General features: G+C 61.2%; 1 protein-coding gene across 5 annotated transcripts in view; it reads right to left on the bottom strand.

The window, feature by feature from the left end:
- Positions 1-93: 93 nt before the first annotated feature.
- The window catches only part of SOX13 (SRY-box transcription factor 13), a 38566-nt gene continuing 15864 nt past the window's right edge, over positions 94-22795 (bottom strand). For 2 of the 5 annotated variants that reach the window (XM_064636150.1, XM_064636153.1), the window contains exons 2-14: positions 7278-7479; positions 6567-6672; positions 6293-6379; positions 5637-5809; positions 5014-5082; positions 4726-4840; positions 4544-4626; positions 4303-4462; positions 3970-4079; positions 3758-3854; positions 3531-3674; positions 2836-3052; positions 94-2326 (exon numbers count right to left, since the gene is read on the bottom strand). In XM_064636150.1, the coding sequence (XP_064492220.1) occupies positions 2053-2326; positions 2836-3052; positions 3531-3674; positions 3758-3854; positions 3970-4079; positions 4303-4462; positions 4544-4626; positions 4726-4840; positions 5014-5082; positions 5637-5809; positions 6293-6379; positions 6567-6672; positions 7278-7478 (1836 nt within the window). In that variant the 5' untranslated portion in view covers position 7479 and the 3' untranslated portion in view covers positions 94-2052. Of the gene's footprint in view, positions 2327-2835; positions 3053-3530; positions 3675-3757; positions 3855-3969; positions 4080-4302; positions 4463-4543; positions 4627-4725; positions 4841-5013; positions 5083-5636; positions 5810-6292; positions 6380-6566; positions 6673-7277; positions 7480-13848; positions 14606-22386; positions 22644-22795 lie in introns of those variants that run through there. The other 3 variants (XM_064636149.1, XM_064636154.1, XM_064636151.1) reach the window with 3 other exon arrangements.

The following is a 22795-nucleotide window of genomic DNA, read 5'->3' as shown; positions in this document are numbered from 1 at the left end:
TGCTCCTGACCCTTCTGCAGCTGGAGGTGCCCCTTGCTGGAGGACTCCCCGTTCAGCCCTCAACCCCAAACTGGTAAAGTCCAGGCCCAGATCTCTGCTCCAAAAAGTGATCTTTATTGTGCCAGGGGACTGGGGGACGATTGTAAACAGGTATGTGAAATATACAGGTTAAGTTACTCATCGTCTTATTAACAAAATAAAGCTCTATCTATATTTACAATCTTTAAAAAAAAAAAATAAATGGAAGAGACAGGAAGAGCTGCAGCTGTGGGACACATCTGCTTCCAGTCCCTCTGCAGCACAGCCCATCCCAACCTGGGAGCTGGGGCTCCTTCCCCAGGGACCCCAGCACAGGGAGGGGGAATAAATAAAGCACTGGCAAAGGGCAAGAGAGGACAGAGGTGTTTGCTGGGCAGGTGAGGGTGCTCCTTGGATAAAGGATGTCCCAACGGCAGAGGAGCAGCAGGGCCCTGATGCTGCAAAGTTTCTGCTCCAGACCCCCACCCTGGGGCTGGAGACAGGGGTCTGCTGCCACCCCCCCTTTGCAGGGCTGGTCCCCCCCCATCTGCTGCAGCCTGGAGCCCGGGGGGACAGGGCTGCTTCTGTGTCCCCAGCAGGGTCCCCTCGGTGCCAGGCTGGAGTCAGAGATGGAGACTGTTCTGGCTGTGGCCACAGGGAGGAGCACGGACCCTGTGCAGAGGGACAGCGTGAGTGTACAGGCAGACTGCACACACAGCCACTGTGCATGCACACACACTGCACACACAGCCAGACACTGCACACACAGCCAGACACTGCACACACAGCCAGACACTGCACAGCCAGACTGCACACACAGCCACTGTGCATGCACACACACTGCACACACACTCGGTATGTGCAGAGACAGACACTGCACACACACACACACAGATGCTGTATGTGCACGCCTGGACACACACCCAAACACCACGTGTGCACACCCAAGCACTGCACATGCACATCTGGACACTGTTCATGCACACCCAGGCACTGCACATGCACATCTGGACACTGTTCATGCACACCCAGGCACTGCACATGCACATCTGGACACTGTTCATGCACACCCAGACACTGCACACACACCTGGACCCCTTGAACTCACCCCTGGGTCCCTCCCCTGCACAGCGACCCCTCACCCCAAACACCCCCGGAACGGGCTCCGACTGGGACAAGGTAATTTTTTTATGATTATTACTTTTTCTTTTTTTTTTCTCTTGGCCATTGTTTCCCCTCCCTCTGTGGTCTCACCGTGCAGGTCTCAGGTGCAGCCTCTGGGAGGTGCCCAGGGATGGACGGGCAGGGCCCCCCCACAGCCAGGGCAGGGGCCGGGGGCTGGCACAGCAGGAACAGCCCCTGCTTTATTTACAAAGTGGGCCAGAGCTGTCAGGAGCACAAAGGGCTCCCAGGAGCCCTGGCTGGAGCTCTGGCCAGGCGAGGGCTAAAAATGGCTCTGTGGGAATTTGCTGGCAGGCTCAAAAGACCAAGCGGGAACCGCGGCGGGGAGGTCAGGCCGGGCTGAGCGAGGGACAAGTGTGTCCCCATCCCATGTCCCCATCCCATGTCCCCATCCCGTGTCCCCATCCCGTGTCCCCATCCCGTGTCCACATCCCGTGTCCCAGCAGTGGGCTGGCACCTGCTGCAGGTGAGGCTCCCTGTGAGACCACAGGCTCTGGAGGGCTGGGAGATGCTCTGGAGTTTCTCCTGCAGCCCGACACCCTCAGGTCCCCTCGGGGGTGACAACACAGCAGCTGTGGCACCCACATTGGCAAGCGGGGTGGCCTCAGCTCCCCATGCCGCTGGGGCAAGGCCCAGCCAGCCCTCACCACCCTGCCAGTGCCACCAGCACATCCCAACCACAGCCCCACCGCTCACCACCACCCAAATTTGAGTGCCCACCTTCATGGACCCGCTTGCGGGCGGGCAGCGACGCTCCCTTCGGCCGAGCCCCATCCCAGCAGGAGACGCTGGGACCTCCTCGGTGGTGCCAACCAGCCCTGCCACCCCCCCCGAGCGCCCCCCGTGCCCCCCTCAGTCCGTCAGCACCACCAGCTCCCCGTCGCTCTTGTCGTCGCCCTCCGAGTCCTCCTCCTCGCTGTAGCGGAACATGTCCCCGTCGGCCACCGAGTGCCCGTCGTCCCCGCCGTCCTCGTCCTTGAGGCTGCGGGTGTTGACGATGACGGGCATGTTGGGGTCCACGCTGCGGGGCAGGTAGTGCTCCATCAGGGGGGGCGGCAGCTGGACCCCCACGGGCCGCGGGTACAGCACGTCCGAGGAGCCGGGGGGCACCTGGCTGCCCTGGGGCCTGCGGGACAGGGGGGTGCAAATCACTGACCGGGGCGTGGAGGGGTCCCATCCCTTCCCTCTGCCTCCCAGGGTACCCACCCCAGGGGTGCCAGGTGGGTGCTTACCCCCTGAGCATCAGGAGAACACCCACCCCATCAGTGCCAGGGGGGCACCCACCCCATGGACACCCCAGTGAGCCCCCTGGGGGGTCTAAGGGGTGCATTACCCTATCCAGCATCCCTGCCTGGTGAGGGGTCGTTACCCTATCACATCTCCCTGCCTGGTAAGGAGTCATTGCCTGGTGAGGGGTCATTACCCTGTAAGCGCCCCTCCCTGTTAAGGGGCGGTTACTCTATCCAATATCCCTGCCTGGTAAGGGGTGTGTTTCTCTATAAGTCTCCTTCCCTGCTGAGGGGTCCCTACCCCACCACGTAGCCCTGCCTGGTGAGGGGTCCCTACCCCACAAACCCCCCTCCCTGCTGAGGGGTCCTTACCCCACAAACCCCCCTCCCTGCTGAGGGTCCCTACCCCATCACGTAGCCCTGCCTGGCGTCCTGCCGCCGGTTCCTCATCAGCGCCTTGTACTCGCCCACGCGCAGCCGCTTCCCCTCCACGATGCAGGTCCGTTTGGGCCGGGGCTTGTACTTGTAGTCGGGGTATTTCTCCAGGTGCTGCCGGCTCAGCCGCGCCTGCTCCTCGTAGTACGGCTGCTTCTCCTGGTTGGACATGGATTTCCAGCGGGAACCTGCGTGGAGGGAAGTGGAGCATCCTTAACGCCCTGCCCAAGGGATGGGACCCCGGCTCCCGGCTGGGATGGACCCGCCACAGCACTAATTAATTAATGCCAGTCATTGGTACCACTCCCTGTGTGCAAACAGCACCTGGATTTACAGCTGGTGGGAGCCTCGGGCCACAGTCAGCCCTCCAGGAACACTGGAACAGTGTTCAACAACCCTGACCTTCCCCAGGGATTGATCCCTGGGCTCAGCACCTGGGAGGCTGGAGCTGGACCAGCTTGGGAGGGAGCTGGAGGAGCTGCGAGAGCCGCAACATCCTTGGAGATGCTCAAGAGTCAACAGGGCACAGCCTTGAGCATCCTGATGGGACTCAGGAGTCCTGTTGGGCTGGAGATGTCCAGGGAACAACTCCCAGTCATCTAAATCTTGTGTCCATCCCCCCGTGGGGGTGCAGCGGGGGTCCTGCCCCAGCCCCCCAGCACTCACCCAGGATCTTGCTGATGCTGGAGTTGTGCATGTCGGGGAAGGCCTGCAGGATCTTCCTCCTCTCGTCCTTGGCCCACACCATGAAGGCGTTCATGGGTCGCTTGATGTGGTTGTTGTTCCTGGACTCGGGGAAGTGCCGGGAGCCTGCGAGGGAGACCCCGGATGAGGTCGGGGCTCAGAGGAAGGAGCCTGTGCGGGGTCCCCGCGGTGCTCTGGGCCGTCCTTACCGTCCATCTCACAGGTCAGCAGCGCCTCGTCCAGCCGGTGGGCAGGGGGCTCCTCCATCCGCTCCTTCACCGGGGAGGAATCGATCCCGACGTGCTCCTGCGGGACAGCGCGGTCAGGGAGCAGCTCCCAGCCAGGGAACCTGCCCATGGATGGACCCCAATGACAGCAGGGCTGGAGAGGGGACAGTGGCCACCCCTGGGGTGACCCTCACCTTGCGGTAGGGGTTGCCCAGCGACCCCTCCATGGCAGCGCCGTGGCCGTGCAGCAGCTGCCGCGCGTCGTGGATGGCTTTGGTGATGGCATCGCCTTCGCCCAGGAACCCTGGCAGGACACCGGCACGGGCACCCATCAGCACCAGCACCCGCTCCTCCAAACTGCCCCCAGAGCACCCAGCCCACCCCGGCTGTCACCGCCGTGCCCCGAGGGGTGGCACGGAGCAGCCACCCAGGTCACCCCGGGGAGGAGGTGCCCCTGGGAGCAGGGGGGTCACTTGTCCCCAAAGGTGACCAGGGGAGGGCACGGGAGCACCCATCGGTGAACCCACCCAGAGGCAGGTTGGACGGGCTGGTCTGCAGGTCCCTGGTGGCCCCGTGGCTCGGCGTGAGGGACTGGCAGCCGCCCATCTTCAAACTGGGCGAACTGGAGGCACTGGGGAGGTCGGAGCCTTTGGGTTTGGCCGTCAGGTTCAGCGGCTGCGAGGTCTCCTGTGGCAGAGGAGGGGGTGGGGGTGAAGCACAGCCCCCAAAGCCCCCAGCCCGGGGTGTGGAGGTGCTTTGGGGCTGTACCTGCATCTGGAGGTGGCCCGGGCCGGCGGGTCTCTTCAGCGTGGGAGGAGGGGGGCTGTGCAGCAGCTGCACCGGGTAATCCACTGTGGGGAGCAGAGGGACAGGGTTGGGGGGTGAGGGAGGTGAGCTCGAGGCCGAGGCCACCCCACAGGGCTGGGGCAGCCCCAGGGGACCCCTCTCACCTGGTTTGCAGGGGATTGGCTGGATGGGCAGTGCCAGCTGGGAGTCGGGGGTGACGGGGAGGGGCTGGTGGCTGGGGGTGAAGGCAGGAATCATCACGTAGGGCATGTTGACCTGCTGGAGGGGAGAGGAGCAGAGAGACCAGAGAACCGCTGTGGGACACTGCAGGAGGGTGATGGCCCCTCGCCGGGACCCAGGAGGGGACACAAGGACGTGAGGAGGCTGCAATCCTCCGGCACGGGAAGGGGGACACGGGGAAGGGGACGTGGGGAGGTGTCCCCTGCCTTTACCTGGATCTGCTGCTGCAACAGGTTGATTTTGTGCTGCTGCTGGATGAGCTGCTGCTGCTGCTTGGCAATCTGGTGGAGGGGACAGTGGGGGTCAGTGACAGCAGTGGCACTGCTGAGCTGGGCTCCAGCCCAGGACGAGACACCCATCACCACCAAAAGGGAGACAAGGGGTCTGTGGAGGGTCCAAGGGCTGTGGGGAGGGCAGGAGGAGGGGCTGAGCTGCCCCTGGGCCACCTCGAGGGGCACAGGGAGAGAATTGGGCTGGGAGGGATGTGTCCCCCCACCCTGAGGTGTGACAGGGGTGTTCCCCTGCCCTCAGCACTGCACAGGCCATGGGAGAAGAAAAATAGGTGTCCAAGGAGCACAGTGGGCACCGTCAGGAAGGAGCCAGTGTGGTTTAATTATTTTAAGGAGCACAATTCCCATCTCCTCTGACCCTTGTCCTTTGGGATGGACACAGAAAACAGGAGGGTTTCTGGGCAGGCAGAAATCCCACTGCCCCAAGGCCAAAGCCACCCCCCAGCATTCCCAGGGGGGTATAATGGTCCTTGTCCTGGTCCTGCACCCCCATCCAGCGGATCCCAAAGGGATCCCTGAAGGGATGGGTGGTCCCCCGAGCCCACCTGCTCTTGCTGCTGCCGCGCCAGCTCCATCTGCTGCTGCTGCTTCTCGAAGAGCATCGTGGCCATGTTCTTCTGCTCCGAGTGGGCCGTCAGCAGCTGGTCCCGCAGCGTGGACAGCTGGTTGATCATGACGAGGAGCTGGAGCTCCTTCTCTGCCAGGCTCTCCTGGGTTCCTGGGAAAGAACAAGTGGCTGAGATTCGGGGATTGCGGAGGACGAAGGGTGTCGGCAGCACCGTTGGGTGAGAAGGGCCCCGTGGGGTTTGATTGTTTAAGGGGTGCAATTCCCATCTCCTTTCAACCCTCGTCCTGCCAGCACCAAGGAGAAAGATGGGGACTCTTTGGGGTGGGCACAGAAAACAGAGGGGTTTCTGGGCAGGCAGAGAAGTCCCACTGCCCCTGATTCCACCACGGTAGGAGACGTGGCCAGGAAAGGTCTAATGAGTGAGGGGCAGAGAGACCATGTGCTGAACCACCCCCTCTGTGCACTCAGAGGCGAGTTACCACCAGAAATGCTCACCCCAAAAATATCAAATTAAAAACGACCAAACCCACACGAAATACGGACATTTCCCCTCCTGCTAAGGTGGGAAATGCTGTGTCTCCAGTCCAGGCAGGAGGGAGGTGGTGCAGGTGGGTGGCTGGGGACAGACCTCACCTTTCACTTCCTTGGACTCGGCGGAGTTTCGGCCCAGCAGCCGCTCCTTCCAGTCACTGGAGAGCAACTTCTCGATGGTTGGCATCACTGTCCGTGTTGGCAGAGCAGGGTTGGGGGAGCAGGGAGAGGGAGAGGAGAAGGACAACCAGGTGAGCACAGCCCCACAGCCCACGGCTCTGAACGACAGGGGGTGGTTCCACTTTTGGAAAAATACTAGGAAGCCTGAAGGGAGCCGGGAGGGGACCCCAAGAGGCCACTCATGAACCTTTCTTACCCTCCTTCAGGTTCCTGTTGAAGTCCAGCTTGTCCTGGCCGCTGCCGGCGGGCTCGAAGGCGGAGCGCCGGGGCTCGGGCACATCCCCGGCGGGAGAGCGGGACTCCTGTGGCACACACAGCTCGCTGGGCACTGCTCCCACGGACAGGGGCATCCCCAGCTGTCCAGGCAGGAGGTTCTGGGCCGGTGGGATGCTCAGAGCCAGCCCGGCTCGAACACACTCTACCAGGCACATTCTCCCTGCCCGGGTCGAGAGCAGCGCTGCTCTCCACACCCTAATGACTTGTTTGCTGGAGTTTTCTACAATTTATTCAGCCTGTCCAGCTCCTCTGAGCTCTTTTCCCCTCAGAAGGCACCACAGGGAGTGGGAGAGCTGAGGCTGCTGGTCAGGGGCAGGGAAAAACCCAAGAGCAATGCAAAAGGGAGGCTGAAGGGATGAAGCACGTCTGGAGGGGGGGGGGGGGGCCACGTTAAAGGTGAAATGCTCAAACCCCAGCACTGACCCATGAGCATCAATAGCAGCCAGAAAAGCTTTGGGGGAGCTTCAGGTTTCAGCTTGGATTCCTCAGGATGAGGAATAACTGCCCAGGGAAACAGCCCCCCCCTCTGCCAGGGGATGGAGCCCACCTCCAGAGCAGAGATGCCCACGGGGCTCTGCCAGCCCTGCGGGACCCCAGCCAGGACCCTGTTTGTCACAGCCGTGGGACCCACCTGTGGCAGGGCCTGGGGGTCAGTGCTGTCCCTCGGTGGTGGCCCTGGGGGGTCGTTGGGACGGGGCTCAGCGCTGGGGGCAGCCCCTGGAGGGGACTCGTAGCCGCCCTCCTTCTTCTCCTCCGTCTTGATGGTGCAGTTCACCATGCTGCCCACTCCATCCAGCTCCAGGTGGGGGGAAACAGGGCTCCTCATGGACATCCTGCGGGGTGACAGGGCCATCAGCAGAGCCAGGGGCACCCCTGGACATGGACACCCCTTTCCCAGCCTGGCTCCACACTGGGGTACCCCACAGTGCTGCTTTTCCACCCACAGCGGTCCTGCTTTTCGCCACCCACAGCTGAGCTCTTGTTCCTGAAGCTTCCCAAGCTCAGGTTTTTGCAGATTTGGGGCCCAAAACCTAGGGATAAAACCAAAGCCTTCACACTTTGGGCTATGAAGGGAGTGGAGCAACAAATCCCTAAAGAGGAGAACCCGGAGGTCTGGGATTGAGGGATAACAGGAGCACGTGCCTTCGTGCTTCACTCAGCAGCTGGCATGGGGCAACCATGACAGAGACCTGTGCCAGACCCGCTCCAGCACCCCAGGGGTGCCCGGGTTCCCCCTCCCTGAACCAGGAGCCGTGCCTAGAAAGCCAGTGGGACAGCAGGCAGGTTTCCCGCTCCGACGGGAAATGGAAATCCTGGTCCTGCTGAACAATGGCTGGGACGGCCACCAGAGCTGCTCCTCCGGGAGTCCCCGGCACAGCACGGAGCTGGGACCGGCTGAGCCCCGGCCAGGGCAGGGGGCTGGGCCTGGGACTGCTCCCCTGACCTCCCCAGCACGGCCGTGGGTGCCAATCCAACTCCCGGTGCTGCCCGATGGGCACTGCCGAGGTGATGGAGGGGTGTTATGGGGGGTGATGTGACACCCCAGGGGACCCCAAGCACAGCCAGAGCTGGTATTCAGTGGGGTCTGGCCCAAAAAACGTGCCACAGTTCCTTGCAAAGCCCCAGCTCTCTGGACCCTCCGGGGCTGTCGGGGTGGTATCCAAGAGCGAGTGCCAGGCACGCCGGGACCAGCCCTGTGCACGGGGCAGTGCCCACGTGAATTCGCCTTCTCGGGGCCACCAACCCTCACACCACACAGCAAGAATGGGAACAAGCACTACCCTCCCAAAGCTCTCCTTTCAGGCAGGAATAATGGGGAAAGGAGGCTGTTAAGGAAGGGATTTACATCGGCCACTGCCAGGAGCTGGGCCGTGGGACCACAGGGGCTGCCGAGGTGGGATGGGGATGGCATCCTGCCTGGGGGCTGGCACCCTAAAACCAGGACCCTCTCGCCTCCCCACAGCCCCCTGGATGATCAGGAGACCCTGAACCCAGTTTGGGGGTGCAAACTGGGATGGAGGGGGGCTGAGCCGGGCTCAGGGCAGCAATTACATAACAAACAAAGCCCAGCTCAAGCTGCGAATTAATCAAACCGCTGAAAATAAAACCTTCCTCTCAGGAACTTCAAACAAAAGAAATGAAAACAACAAGGCCGGCTGGGTAATGAAAAGCCAGGGCTGTGAATAGGGGACAAAAGGAAGTGGAACAATGGGGTGTTGGACAAAAGCAATAAAGTAAAGGGAAGTGTGACAGCTCCACAATAGGGCACTGTGCGCGCCAGCCTTTCTGATCTTAGCGGGGCTTTTTTTAATCTCAGTTCCCTTGCCCTCCGCTGAACAAACCTCTGCCGGCCCCGGGGGCTTCCTCCGGCCCGGCATGGCCCGGGGGCTGCCGCATCCTGCGGCACCGCCCGCGCCGCCCCTTCCTGCCCCCGGCCCGCCTCGGGCCCCCAAAACCCACCGCCCGCCCCGGCAGGGACCGGGCACGGCACGAGGTGGTGGCAGGCGGCCAGCGGGGAGCTGTGCCCAGGGTGGGATTTGTCTCAGGAGGCTGCTCTGGATGTGCTACAGGTGGGGAAAACCAGGTGTGGCTGCAGCATCTCGCCCTGGGGGCTTTCCTGCCTCGGACCCTCAGGTGTGAGAGCGCAGCCGCTCCATCCCTCCAGGCTTGTTGAGGGTTTTAAAGGCAAAAATCCCTGGTCACCACATCCCTGCCCTCCCTCCCGGGGCTGGGATGCTGCCCAAGCAAAGGAGCAGCAGCATCAGTGCCACAGCACCGATACCTTCAGTTTGGGACACGCACAGAGCCCAGTCCCACCCTCCAGCAGGTCACATTCCCACTGTGTTTAACCTCCCGGTGCCACTGGAAGTTTACTCTTAAAATGGGGCCAGTGCTTTATTAGGGCCCTGTTTGAAAGAGGCCTCATTGAGGATTTATTATACGGTCTGTCGAACAGAAAAAAAAAAGGGAAAAAGGAGAAAATGCCCCGTTATCTCGTTCCAGGCTGGTGCCTGTGCCCAGGGCTCAGGTGTGGGCTCTGGGGCTGCCTGGGGCACACAAAAGGGAGGGAACAATCGCCTTGGCACCGGGACTAAAAACAGAATATCCTCACCTTTAATGTTCCCCATTTAATGCGGGGTGGAGGGGAAGGGAAGGAATGGAATTGGGATGTGAAGGACCAGCCTGGAGGACCCGAACAGCCCCACTCAGGAGCCAAGAGTCCTCAGGGATGGACCCACTGGGCTGCTTCCTCCCCACACAGTGCCTTGGAGGGCTGCACTGCCCACCTTGCCTCCAAATTCCAGCCCAGCAAATCCAAGATTTTTGGGAGGGCAACAGCCTTTCTCTCCCCATTCGTACCCCTGAACAGCACGTCCTGCAATTCTCTGGGTGGCCGAGCCACCCTTCCTGCCTGCCAGCCAGCCCTGATCCTATCGGCCCCGTCTGTGTGGAGCAGAACAGCTCCAAAGGCCGGGGGGGGAACGAGGTGCCAGCAAACCCCCACCCTGCCCACGCACGGCAGGACTGGGATAACTGGCTGGGGGAGCTGGGCTGCCCAGATTTCGGGGGTTTTTGCCCTCACCTGCCCATCAGGTTGACCAGGCTCTTGGGGTTTTTGCTTTCCTCCCTCCCAGTTACAGCACGAAGTTCTCAGTTCGTGGGTTACGGCGACTCTTCCCTTCAGGAGCCCAGTGTGGTTCCCAACATCATCCCAAAAAAAAACCCCAAACCCCACCCATGCCAGCAGCCCCTGGCCCAGGTAACCAACCCAGCCAGGGGCAAACACGGGCCAAAAGCCTGAGGAGGAAACGCCAGAGGAGCAAAGACATCAACACTGGCAGCACTCACACATCGGCCACGTGCAGCACCCGCGGCCCCCGACCCCCGGGAGAGGGGGCAGAGGAAAAAATAAGACACACACGGGAGGTTTTCTTCTTCCAAGCAGGACCCGAGGAATCCCGGCCGGCCACCGGCACAGACAATGGCCCATCTCCTGCCAGACGAACGGGCCGCTTTCCTGCCAGACTTGGAATGTCCTTTCGGGGCCCTTTCCAAGCGTTTCCGCCCGGCGTCCCTTCGCACATAAAAGAATGGATGGTTTCCTCCCCCCTCCCCGGGCAGGGATGGCCGAGGCCACTGTCCCTGCCAGGGGGAAGTTCACGGGGCTGCCATCCCTCCCCAGGGATGCAGAGCATCCCACCATCCATCCACGGGGGACTTGGACCACGCAGAGTAAGACACCGAGGTTGCTTCTGAAAGCTCAGGTTTTAAACCCGAAAGGCATCAGGGTGCCGAGCATTTTCAGCTCCAGCAATGCCACCACCACGTGAGAGCCACATCTCCTCGTGTCCCGGACGGACACGTGTTCCCTGGCAGGGCCGTGTCCCCACCCTGCTGCTGCCCCACAAACCAGGGCGCTGCGGCGGCGGCGGCGGAAACGCTCTGAATTTTGGGGGCCGGCGCTCTCCCCGTCCCCACATGTTCACAACACCTCACCTGCCCACGGCGCTCCCACGGAAAGCCACAACCTCCCTCTGCCCGGAGGCTGCCGAGAGCTCAGGGGGCCGGAAAAGCTGCAAAACCTGTGCTGAGAGGGGAGACCTTCGGTGGGCAGGGGGGGATTTTGGGGAGGGTGATGCCCCAAGGGGCAGAGGGGCAGTGGGAAGTGCCCATGTGAACTGCCTGGCGTGTCCTGCCCAGCAGTATCCAATGGATAATCACCACCCCAGAGAGACCCCAGCTGCCCCTCTCCACCCCGGCCAGACCTGGGGTCCTGTGGGAAAAGCTCTGGCGTGAGCAGGGGCTGGGATTTCCCTCTGTCCACACAAAACAGACGGGGCTTTGTCCAACCTCCATCCACCAGCAGTTCCCTGAAGGAATTCCTCTCCCCCCAAAGGATAACGGCCTCCGGAAACGTCTCCACGGGGTCAGGGCACAGCGGTGACACCACGGGGAGGGCACTGGCATCATGGAAACTCCCAGCACAGGAAGGAGCAGGGGGGTCACCCCTCTGCATGTGCCACCCTGAGCACCCCAACATCCCATCAATCCCCTCTCCAGGGACGTGGGACCCCCATCCTGGTGCCCTCACGGGGGATCTCTCCCCCCTTCACCCCCGGAAGAGGTGCCTCAGCCTCAGCACTGACACGTTATGGATTTTTGGGGGTGCGGGGGAGCATCAATTTTCCATCTGCCAAGATGAAAAGCAGCCACACAGGTCTCCTATTGCCACACAGCGCTTGCAAGATTTAACCCTAAAGCAATGACAACCAGCATTTACTAATTCTATCCCCAAAAGCCCAACCTGCCTCCTCCAAAGGCCTCCAGGCCATACCCAGCACTGCTAATGAGATGCCTTTCTCCCTGATGCAGCCAGCAGAGGAAACTCCAGAGGTTTGGGGGGGAATCCAATCAATCCTGCTATTCAAAACTTGAGGGGAGAGGGGAAAATAACCCCCTATCAATCACTAAATTCACTTAGGTGCAAGGCAGGGAGGAAGGGAGGAATTCTCAGGCTGTGGCAGGGGGAGGAGGAGGATCTGGGTTGTTTAATGGGATGCTCCATGTCCTGCATTATGGATACTCCATGTCCTCCATCACCTGTGGACCCCAGGAGACCCCAGGATTCCTCAGCCTCTCCCTTCACACATTCCCCTGAACACAAGGGCTTTCCTCCACAACCCAAAATCAGGGGATGCTGCCTCCCACCACCCTGGCTGCCTTAGGACATGGACGAAACCCAGCCAGCGGGTTCATAACTATCCAAATAAAATCAAATACAAAGAGGCATCTGGATCCTTTCCCCTGGCCCGGGGCCGCTGCCTTCACAGCCACGACCCAAACACATTTTTCCTTTTGCTGGGATGAGTGATAGGGAGGCTTTAAATAGGGAGGGGGGAAAAAAAAATCCGACTGAACCTCAGGTGGAACTTCCCGGCCGCGGGATTTATTGGCCAGGGAATGATCTCATGGGGGAAGCGGAGGAAACTCCGCGGCGCTGGGATTATTTAAGAGCCTGCAAAGCCCCGGGGAAGGCGGCACAGGAACAATCCCAGGACAGCCCCCGTGCCGGCCGGGACCGCGCCGGTCATTCCCGTTTCCTGGCCTCGGGACCAGACAGTCTGCAGGGCGGTTTGGGTTTGGCCTTCCACTCCACGAGGCGTATCCATGGGGAAAACACTCCCTGTGCCGCCCCTCGGCTCTGCAGGAGGATGGGTTTGTGTCCAGGGAGGGTCATGTGGCTGAAAGGATCTTTAGGAAAAGGGGGTGTCCAGCAGAAGGAGTGTTCCGCTGGGATTTGAGCGGCAGCGTGGGCAGGGATGAGGGGGGAGAAGTGTTGAAAGCACAAACTCCCCTTCCCAGAAAATCCCCCCTCCCAGAAAATCCCCCCTCTCAGAAAATCCCCCTCCCAGAAAATCCCGTTCCTTGCAGGTCTGAACCTCCAGGGAAAAGCACAACCCCCCTCAATCTCCACGTTTCCAGAACCCTCCTTCTTCGTGCATCCCTTTTCCTCTGCCCTTCCCACCTTCCCTGCATTACAAGCCAAGGAAACCCAGAAACATCAGAGCAGATTAAGGAGGGAAGATGCAGGGGCAGCCCCTGGAAAATGGGTGTTTACTCTTTCTTTCCTTTTTTTTTTTTTTCCGCATCAGAAACAATTTTTAAAAGAAGTTTTGGATGCAAAGATCAGCAGCAAAACCTGGCTGGCTGGTGGGCCCTGATTGCACCCAGCACCCGGGGGGCTGGATCAGCCCCACAGTTCCACCAGTGCCCACAGAGGGGTGGTGGGCAGTCAGGGGAGCTGCCAGATCCCTGGAATCCAGCAGAGATCCTTGGGATGGCTCCCAAACCCCCTCCAGCCCCCCCAGCGCGCCGCCCCCTTCCATCTCCCCACTCCCCAGTTTGCACCAATCAATCAATTCTGGGCGAGAAATTTTAAAAATCAGCAAAGCCAGAGAAATAAAAGGAAGATCTTCCTGGGATGCAGGAGGCCAGCAGAGCCAGGAGGAGAAGGATGGGGACAACTCACTCACCCTGGCGCGGTGACCCTGGCGCGGTGAGGGGTGGTGGTGGTGAGGGGTGATGGTGAGCGCGTCTCCCTCCTTTCCTTCACGGTTCCTGCCCTCCCCTCACCCCAGAGCGGCCCTCGGGCTTATCAGGGAGGCCGATCTCGGTGCCGTTTTTTGTGTAATTTCACTCACTCAGCGTTTCCAGGCAGAGCGGGGGGCACGGCTGACTCGCTGCTCCGCAAACAATACTTTCCTATCGCATGACGGAGGGCGAAGACATCTGACCCTTTTCCTCTCCTGCTCAGAAAAAAAGACCAACACGGGGCTCACCCACCTCGCCACGACCTGCCCTGCACCTCCCGGCCAGGGCTGCTGGGAGGGAAGAGCTTTCCAAACCCTTTTTCCATTCGCCACCCCAGGGTGGTGTTGGGCACACGCAGGACCTGCTGCTATTTCAGCCCCAGGTCCGTCCATAACCCCCCACCCCAGAGCTTCTCGTGCCATTTGACACCTTCCACTAAAGTCCTTATTCTTCCAGGCTCCCATTTGTGGGGGGCAATCCCATCTTGTGTTTCCCAGGAGAGCCGGGAGCACAGGTGAGCACCAAAGGATGCTCAGGGCCAGCCCTGGTGCCCCTCACAAGTGGCACCCAAAAATCATGGGGCTGTGCTTCTGCTCCACATCCCACAGACACCAGCGCCCTGGAAACCTTCGGGGTGTCTTTGTTTGGGATTCTGAGCTGCAATAACCAGATCCTTGTGCCTGAGCTGCCACGTGCTGGGACATGGAGGGACATGGAGGGACAGAGGCTCCGTGGAGCCACTCGCCCCCTCAGCTGCTGCTGCCCAAATTCAGGGCACGGGGAGCTCCAGCTGCTGGTGCTGCTTCACATTCCAGCAGCAGATTTTTCTGCTGGTGTGTCAAGAGCTGCCCCACGAGGGCCTTCATCAACCCTTGAAGGAGAAAGCAGCCTGAGGGACGGGTGCTGGGGGCCAGTGGCTGTTCATCACCTGCCCCAAACCCCCCCTGTCCAAACCATCCCCCTCACCAAGGCAGCCCTGGCTCTGCCCCGCTGGGCTTCGGCTCCCTGGAGTCGGGGCTGGATGGGGCTGGTGGAGACCCCTGAGAAAAACGCTTCTGGCTTGACTTCCCCCCCTCAGCCACAGTTGTTTTGGTGGTGTTTTAGGGTGATTTGGGGTGCGAATTCAGCTCATCCCCCCTCGGCTGAACCAGAGCATCCGGTGGCAGCAGCAGCTGAGAGCGGCATCGCCTCGTCTCACGTTCACAAGAGAAGCTGCACGAGGGAGCAGGAGCTGTTTTTATAATTTTTATCACTACCAGGAGAGACCTCGGGCTCTGGGGCAGGGGACCATCACCCATCCTGCTGCAGCACCCAAGGGATCCAACAGCAGCGACCTCCAAACCGAGACCACCCCGCCGGGCCGGGTTTGCACCTCATCATCCCTCCTCTCCCCCGCGGATTTGGAGGAACTAAATCCCAAGAAATGCAGCTCCCACCCAGCTCCTGTCCCCTGGGGGAGCAGAGAGATTTGGGTACAAGGCTTTACTGACCCATAGGGGTACTTTCTGTCGCACAACAAAACCCCAGCACAGACGAGGAGCACCAGCAGGAGGCTGCCAGCCCTCCCCGTTTGGGAGGGGGTGTCCAACAGCCCCCAGCCAGCCCGGGGCTCCCTGTGTCCCACAGCACACAAGGGGCTCTTTGTGCCTGGTGGCACCTGTGCCATCCCCCCCTTGCTCTATCCCGGTTTCCCCCGGGGTCCCTGAGCCTCCAGCAAGGGGCTTTGGCAGCTCCAGACTCCACGTCCGTGCTCCCGGCAGGAACAGGCAGGAACAGGCAGCTCCCACTGTGCTGCCCCTCACTGCTGCGGCCCTCGGGCACCACGGGGACAACAAAAGGCACCGGAGGCATTTCATGCCACCCTGGCGAGGTCACGTGTGGCTGCTGGAGCCGTGCAGATGGCACTGGCAGCCCGTGGGGAGGGGGGTCAGCCCCGCTCTGCCCCCCTAAATGAAGGGAGGAGGAGGCCGTGAGGGGCTGTGGGGCTGTGCTTTGCATCCCGACGTGCCAGGGGCACAGCTGGCTCCAGGCACTCCCAGCACCCCTGGTGCCTGTTCCCCTGGTGCCCAGCCCCCAGGACCAGCTTGAAAACACACAAACCTCACACAGAAAATGTGTGTTCCCCAACCCAGTCCCCAGGATGGACCCGAGGACCTGAGGAAATGCAGCGGGAAGGACCAGGCACGGGAGCCCAGAGGCCGGTGCAGCACTTGGGAACCCAAATCCGAGCCCGAGAGCCTCCAAGGAAAGTCAATTCTGCTCTGCTCTGCCCAGCCTGCACAGGTACAGATGGGTCCTCCAGCCTGCACAGGTACAGATGGGTCCTCCAGCCTGCACTGTGCAGCGCTGGGGATCTGCCCCGAAATAACCCGTTCCTGAAATCCACGTGTCACAATAAAAACGAGCAGGAAAGGGTCTCCCTGTGGGGAATTCACTGGCAGAGCTTCCCACGGGCAGCAGCCCCCACACAGGGCCACTCAGCACAGCTTGGCTAGGGAGAGCCTGCTGTACTCGCCCATCCCTGCCAGCCCTGCCTGCCCCTGCCTGTCCCTGCCCATAAATCCCCTCCTGCAGCCAGGCACGCTCCCGTGCAAGCCTCTGCCCCAGGGGACCCGCTTTCCGCTGGGCGTGAAATGAGAACAATAGGGCCAAGCCCTCCATTGTTCCAGACAAAAGATAAGCCTGGGCTCTGGCATTCCCCTGGCTCTGGCATTCCCCTACGCCCTGCCCTCGTGGGCAGGCAGCAGGCAGCAGGCAGGGCTGCCACCCTGGGCCAGGGCAGAGGGTTTTCTAAACCCTTCCCACGTCAGCTCAGCTCTCAGCAGGTGACCCAGAGGGGCTGCTGGGGGGGGAATGATCTTCCTGCCCACCTCCTACACTCCTCACACCCCTCACCTCCCTGGGTGGTCCCCAATTCCTGCTGCCCCATGTCCCCAATGTGGGCACACCAGGGGTGACCTGTGCCAGCCCCTCTACAGACCTCGGCCCATCCTCTCCCCACCCTGAGCTTCTCCTCCCTGCATCCCACAGGGACACGGTGGGGCCAAAGCAGCCTGGGGTGGTGGCAGGAGGGACAGGGGGTGGCCAGCACTGGGCCCTGGCTCCCTGGTGGCCTCTCCAGCTGGCGTGGGGAGCAGAGCAGAGGTGGGAGCCCAGGGCTCACCCAACCCACACCGTCACCCCGCTCAGCTTTGTAACCAAGTGGTTTCTCCAGGCTCTGACCGAGGCTGCAAACTGGACCCAGAACACCCAGCCAGAACAAGGGAGGAGGACTGCAGGGGATGAAGGCTGCTCACTGCAAACCCACAGCCAGCCAGACACCGGTGACGTGGTGACAGGGGGCTGTGGTGCCATGCGTGCCAGGAAACATCTCATCTCTGCTGGGAAATGCCCCTGCTCCGTCCCTGCTCTCCTACCATCACATCACCTGCCTGTGCTCAGCCCTTCCAGCCCCACTGAACAGCACAGGTTGACTTCTATGCCCAAAGAGCTGCAGTTTTGGGCAGCAGCGTTGGGGTGGCCGCAGCCCCGGCACCGCAGTGGAAACACCACCATGAATCTCTACCCACCAACTTCTGCACCTTCTCCTCCCTCCCCTGTGAGTCTCCAGCTCCTGATAACCCCATTTTGTACAGGCAAAGAGGGTCAAATGCCCCGCTGGGCTCGCTGCTGCCTCGTGCTCTTTCGATTCTCTTCGCTATATTTAATTTATACCTTTTTCTCTTTCTGCCCAGGGACAAACAGCCACGAGGTGCCTTCACCAGGCAGGAGTAAAATAACAATAACTGGGGCCAGCAGGTTTTGGCCAGGGCTGGTGGGAGCTCTCAGGGGTCTTCAGGTGACTTTAATGATGAGCCAAATTATCTTGTCCCTCTCTCATAAGGGACCCGGGGTAGGTGGCAGGAGGCTGCCCGGCCACCCGCCTGCATCTTTTATAACAGTCACATGCCTGGAGCAGTCCTGGCTGCTAATGGAGCATTAAATTATGGAGAGTCAGAATCTCAAATATTTCAGACCCATCTCCTGATTTGCATTCTTTGGCCGAAGGGCTGCAGGACAGGAGGCAGGGACAGGAGCTTCCCCCCAGTGCAGTGCTCACAGGAGAGGCTTTTCCCTCGGAAAACAACAGATCTGAGCTCAAAGCAGCTGCAGAGACATTTGGGGTCCAGGGGCTGGTGGGGTGTTCGGGGGCGAAGGGGCTGAGGCCGTTTCAGCAGAGCCCTTGTTCAGGGCTGGAGCGGTTCCAGCTCGGGACATGTGGTCCTGGAGCAGGTGGACACGGAGTGGGAGGGAGGGAGGGAAGGCAGGAGGGCTTCCAAGCAGCAGAAAATTTTCCAAAAGTTGATGCCTTGGACGCTGCCAAGTTTCCTCGTGCCAGAGGAGCCCACGCACTTCTCAGCCCAGCACCAGCAGCACCCAGCCATGGGGAGCTCCCAGGGCACGGCTGCTCTACCCCAGGGAGCACATTCCACTCCTGAAGTTACTCCCCAAAAGGCACAGGATGGGGTAAAGGCACGGGCACATTTTCCAGCAGGACTGTCACAAGCTGCACTAATTTATTTCCCTTCTGCGTGTTCTCTACTGGGTTAAAATGGGGTGGAAATTAATGATGCATCATACAAAACTTCGCAGTGGCCCAAATCTTCCTCCCTGCAGTGCAATGAAACCAAAAACGCCACAAAGTTTGTGAGAAATAAAGCAGCAGAGCCCAGGAGAGCCCAGCCCTGGCTGGTCAGGGGTGGCCGCGATGCTGCAGGGGACCCCCAGCTGAGGAACGCCCAACCCCGGGGCTCTTTCTGGGCTCTCCCTCCTGCTGAGCTCAGCTCCTCCACCAGCCCTGATCCCCCCAGCCCCTCCATCAGCCCTGGGCCCTCCAGCTCCTCCATCATCAGCCTGGAGCCCCTCAGCTCCTCCTGAGCCCCCCCAGTTCTTCCATCAGCCCCCAGCCCAGCTCCTCCATTAACCCTGAGCCCTCCAGCTCCTCCATCAGCCCCCAGCCCACCTCTTCCATCATCCCCAAGCTCCTCCATCCTCAGCCCTTATCCACTCAGCTCTTCCATCATCAGCCCTGATCCCCCCAGCTCCTCCTGATCCCCCCAGCTCCCTCTGAGCCCCCTCAGCCCCTCCATCAACCCCATGTCCTCCGTCAGCCCTGCTGCCAGACCCAGCCGCCCTCAGACTCACAAAAAGAAGCTGCTTTGACCCCTCACTCTTTTCTAGCCGAGGGTGGTGGCCTTGGCAGTGCTGGTTAGTGATGATCTCCAAGGCCTTTTCCAGCCTAAGTGACCCTGTGATTCCGTGAAATGAAAATCTCTCATCCCTGGTCCTGCTCCGCGGCCGCGGGAGAGAACAAAAGAGGGCAGCCGGCTCCTCCACGGCATCACGGGCTCTAGGTAGCGACTGCCCTGCCTGGGAGGGGATTATTTTGTTCCAATAAAGGTATTTATTTAGGAAAACGGGCAGAGTGCATTTTGCTGGCACGGCTGGGAACTCGCAGGGTGTAAAGGCCGAGTGGAGCGGCCCCGGCAGCGACAGCGCGTCCCCAGGACCGCCCGCGGCGGCGCTGGAAGGTGGTCCCTGGGCGAGAAAAGCTTTTTTGGATTTCTGCAATTCCACGTGCACACACAAAGCCAGCCCGGCACAAAACACTCCCGAGGTGTTTACAATGGGATAAAGCTGGAGCGAGCAGGAACACGGAGCCGGACAAAGCGGGGCCCACCCGCTCGTGCGGCGAGAGGCCGCGGGCCGTGGGCTCACGGGCTCTGCCCACCCCGAGGGTCCACGACCCCCCAGATCCACTGGGTCAGTGGGGAGAGACCCCCAAAAAGCCGAGCTGCTGTGACACCAGCACCACAGCAACACCCGTCCAAGTTTGTTTGGGCTGTTTGTTTGTTTGCCCGAGGGGATCCCTGAGGATTCCTGAGCATCCTCCGAGCACATGGAGGGCTGGGACAGCAGTGGGGACCCAGCTTGCCCAGTATCCCACTGTATCCCACAGGGACTCGCTCTGCCACCTCATCTGCTCACCAGCAAACTTCCAGTTCCTGCAGCAGCAGCCCCTGTGGGCCCAGGGGTGGTCTCTCTGCTCAGGGACACTTCTCTGACCCTCAACCCAGTGCTGGTGGTACTCACCAACCCCCAGAGCAGCTCCCCACCATGTCTCCCCAGAACACTCACCTGGGGGGTGCAAAACACACCTCTGGCAGCTCCCAGAGCCCCCCTTCACCCCGACCTGCTCACAGGTTCCACACGACTCCTCGGCCCCAGCGAGTCTCAGCTCCAGACGGGCTCAGGAGACCCCACCAAGCACCAAATACAAAAATAAACCCACTGAAAGAGTAGATTTACTGTGCTCCCCTGCACGGAGAGACAAACCCTTCCTCTGCAGTCCATCAACGAAATTAAACCCCCTGCAGCACATAACAAGTTTACGAGCTGCTCCATCTCCCCCGTCCCGACGTGCCAGGGCACAGCTCCCCCGGCACCCCCGCGGAAAATGGACATCGCGGCAGGGAGACAAAAAGTCCAGCTATTCCCCCCAGGACATGTCACACCCCGCCGGGAACAAACTTTGCTGCAAGAGGGATTTCGGCGGGGTGGGGCAGTTTGGGCGCTCTGGCTTGGCCGGGGTAAAAAAAAAAAAGCACCGCAGGAGGAGCTGAGCTGCCCGATGGCACCAGCAGAGGGAAAGGGATTTTCGAAAAATTTGGGGTCTCTGCTCCTACCTATTTGTCTGCTCCGGAGGGATTTGGTGAGATGACAGCTCAGATGCCAAGGGCAGCTGCTCTGCCACGGGAGGGAAACAAATAACCAGCACGGAGGGAGATGCTGGTGAAAATGTGTCACTTGCAAATGATTTAGAAAAACTGTCTTTAGCCTGCCCACGTTTGTCAAAGGACAGCTGCTATTTTTAACACAAAGCCTCTGAAATCGCAGGCTTTCAAAAAGAAGAGAGAAAAAGTACTGTATCAGTGTCAACAGAAGGGATTCTGCGCAAAATTAAATTGAACTAAAAGGAAATTGCATGAATTACAAACGCGAGTTATTGGCTCAATAGGAGAGTAACGGAGGGACATTATCTGCTCTGTGCTATGGAGAAAATCACATTAGCTGAGCTAATGGTCCTTTTTCACTCCTAAAATCTATTACTCCAGATTTGCTTTGGAAGTCAAGTGTTTTCTGCGCTGAAGGTACTTCACAAGATGTAACTGAGACTCGAACAATACACGGCCACGGTCTGTAATTTTTCCTGGGCAGCATCATCCCTCCCTGGCACCGAGACCCTGGAAATCATTAGGCAGAGGTGGAAAGAAGCAAAGCTTTGTGTTTATTTGCGCATTTCGCACTAAACCCTCTCCTTTACGGCTCCCTGGGAGACGCAGCTCCTGGTTTTCTCTTCCGCCACTAACTTTGGTGTTTGACTGCGGAGGTCCCCGATGAGGTCTCCCAGCTGCTCCCTGAGCCGAGGTTTATACTGAACCCCCCCAAACCCCTCCACACCTGCACCCACAGCCCCGTCCAGGTCCACCCCAGGACCCCTCGACACAAGTCCCGCTGCCTGTGCAGCAGCTTCGCCCCCCCGAGACCCCCAGCCCGCCCCGGCCGGGTGGGACACGCGGCTCGGAGGACCCGCCGTGGCCGATGGGGAAGTGGCGACAGCGGTGACAAGGTCCATCCCCGCTCCCAGCCCCTCTCTCCGGCCGTGCGCTGTCGCGACGGTGTGGCTGCGGTTTGTTAGAACAACCTCAGTCGCTCTCGGACCCGCAAAACATCCGTGAGCGGCACAGACCAAGTTTTCCTGGCCGGATCCCGGCTCTGCAGGGCCGGCTGGAGCCATCCTGAACCCCCACAGGGACCCTCCGTCCCCGCCGGGCGCACCTGGGGGGGCGGTGGGAGATGCCCGGCGGGACACGAGGGTGTCCTCAGTCCCGCGGGGGGACAGAGGGATGGGGATGAGGGACCGGCATCAGGGATGGGGATGAGGAACGGGACAAGGGATGGGGACGAGGTGCAGAGACCCCGACCCCGGGCCATGCCCCCCGCCTGCCGGCGCAAACAGCCCCCAGCCCCGCGGACGCGCGCGTGTGCGCGGCCCCGCGCCCGCCGTGTCTGCGCCAGCGCCGTGCGTCCGTCTGTCCGTGCACACCGCGCTGGGAGCCCTCAAAACCGCGTCTGGGGGGCTGCCCGCCTGCCCCCCGCTGCCCCCGGCCCGGAGCACCCAGAAGGGGACGGGTCCCACCCGGAGCCGCGGTCACCAGTGGGACGGGGCGAGAAACCTCCCTGAGGGGTGGAACGGGGGTCCCGGGTGTGCCCGTGGATTAACCTCTTTCCTGCCGCGCTCCCCTCGCCCCCACGGGGGTCTCGGAGGAGAGTTTGCAGCCCCCGAACTTTGCAGCGGGGACGGGGCTGTGCGGGGGACGGACCCTGCGCCCCCGCTTCCCCTTTTTCCTTCTCCTGTTCAAGCAAAGGGTGTTTATTTTTTTTTTTTTTGGGGGGGGGTCTCCAAGGCGATCCCCTCCAGCCCCGCTCAGCCCGGCCGGGGTCGAGGACCCCGGAGGATGCTCGCCGGCCCCGGAGGATGCTCGTCACCCCGGGGCCGTGTCGGTGCCCCCCGGCCGTGCCCCGGCCGTGCCCCCGGCCATACTCACGGCTCCGCCGGCGCTGCCGCGCTGTGCCCGGTCCCGCCGCCGCCCGTGCTGCCGGTGCTGCCGCCGGTGCCGGTTCTGCCGCCGGTGCCGGTGCCGGTGGGGGCTCCGCCACCGCCTCTCCCGGCTCAGGTCCGCCCCATGTCCCCAGCGCCTCCGGTGGGAGCTGCCCCGGCGCCGGGCGGAGAGAGGGAGCGAGGAGCAGGAGGAGGAGGAGAAGGAGGAGGAGGAGGGGAAGGGGAGGAGGAGGGACAGCGGTCCAGCCAGCCAGCAGCCGGCTCCGGGGCGGCCCCTCTGCCCCGTCCCCTCCCCTCGGGACCCCCTGCCCCGCCGGGGAACCCACGTGTGACACCGCCGGGAGCCCCGCGCTGCTCCCATGCTCTGCCCTGGAGTCCTGTGGAGGGGCTGAGAC

Source organism: Pseudopipra pipra, chromosome 25 (assembly GCF_036250125.1).
Source record: "Pseudopipra pipra isolate bDixPip1 chromosome 25, bDixPip1.hap1, whole genome shotgun sequence".
Classification (NCBI taxonomy): Eukaryota; Metazoa; Chordata; class Aves; order Passeriformes; family Pipridae; genus Pseudopipra; species Pseudopipra pipra.
This window is presented reverse-complemented; position numbering and strand designations above follow the sequence as displayed.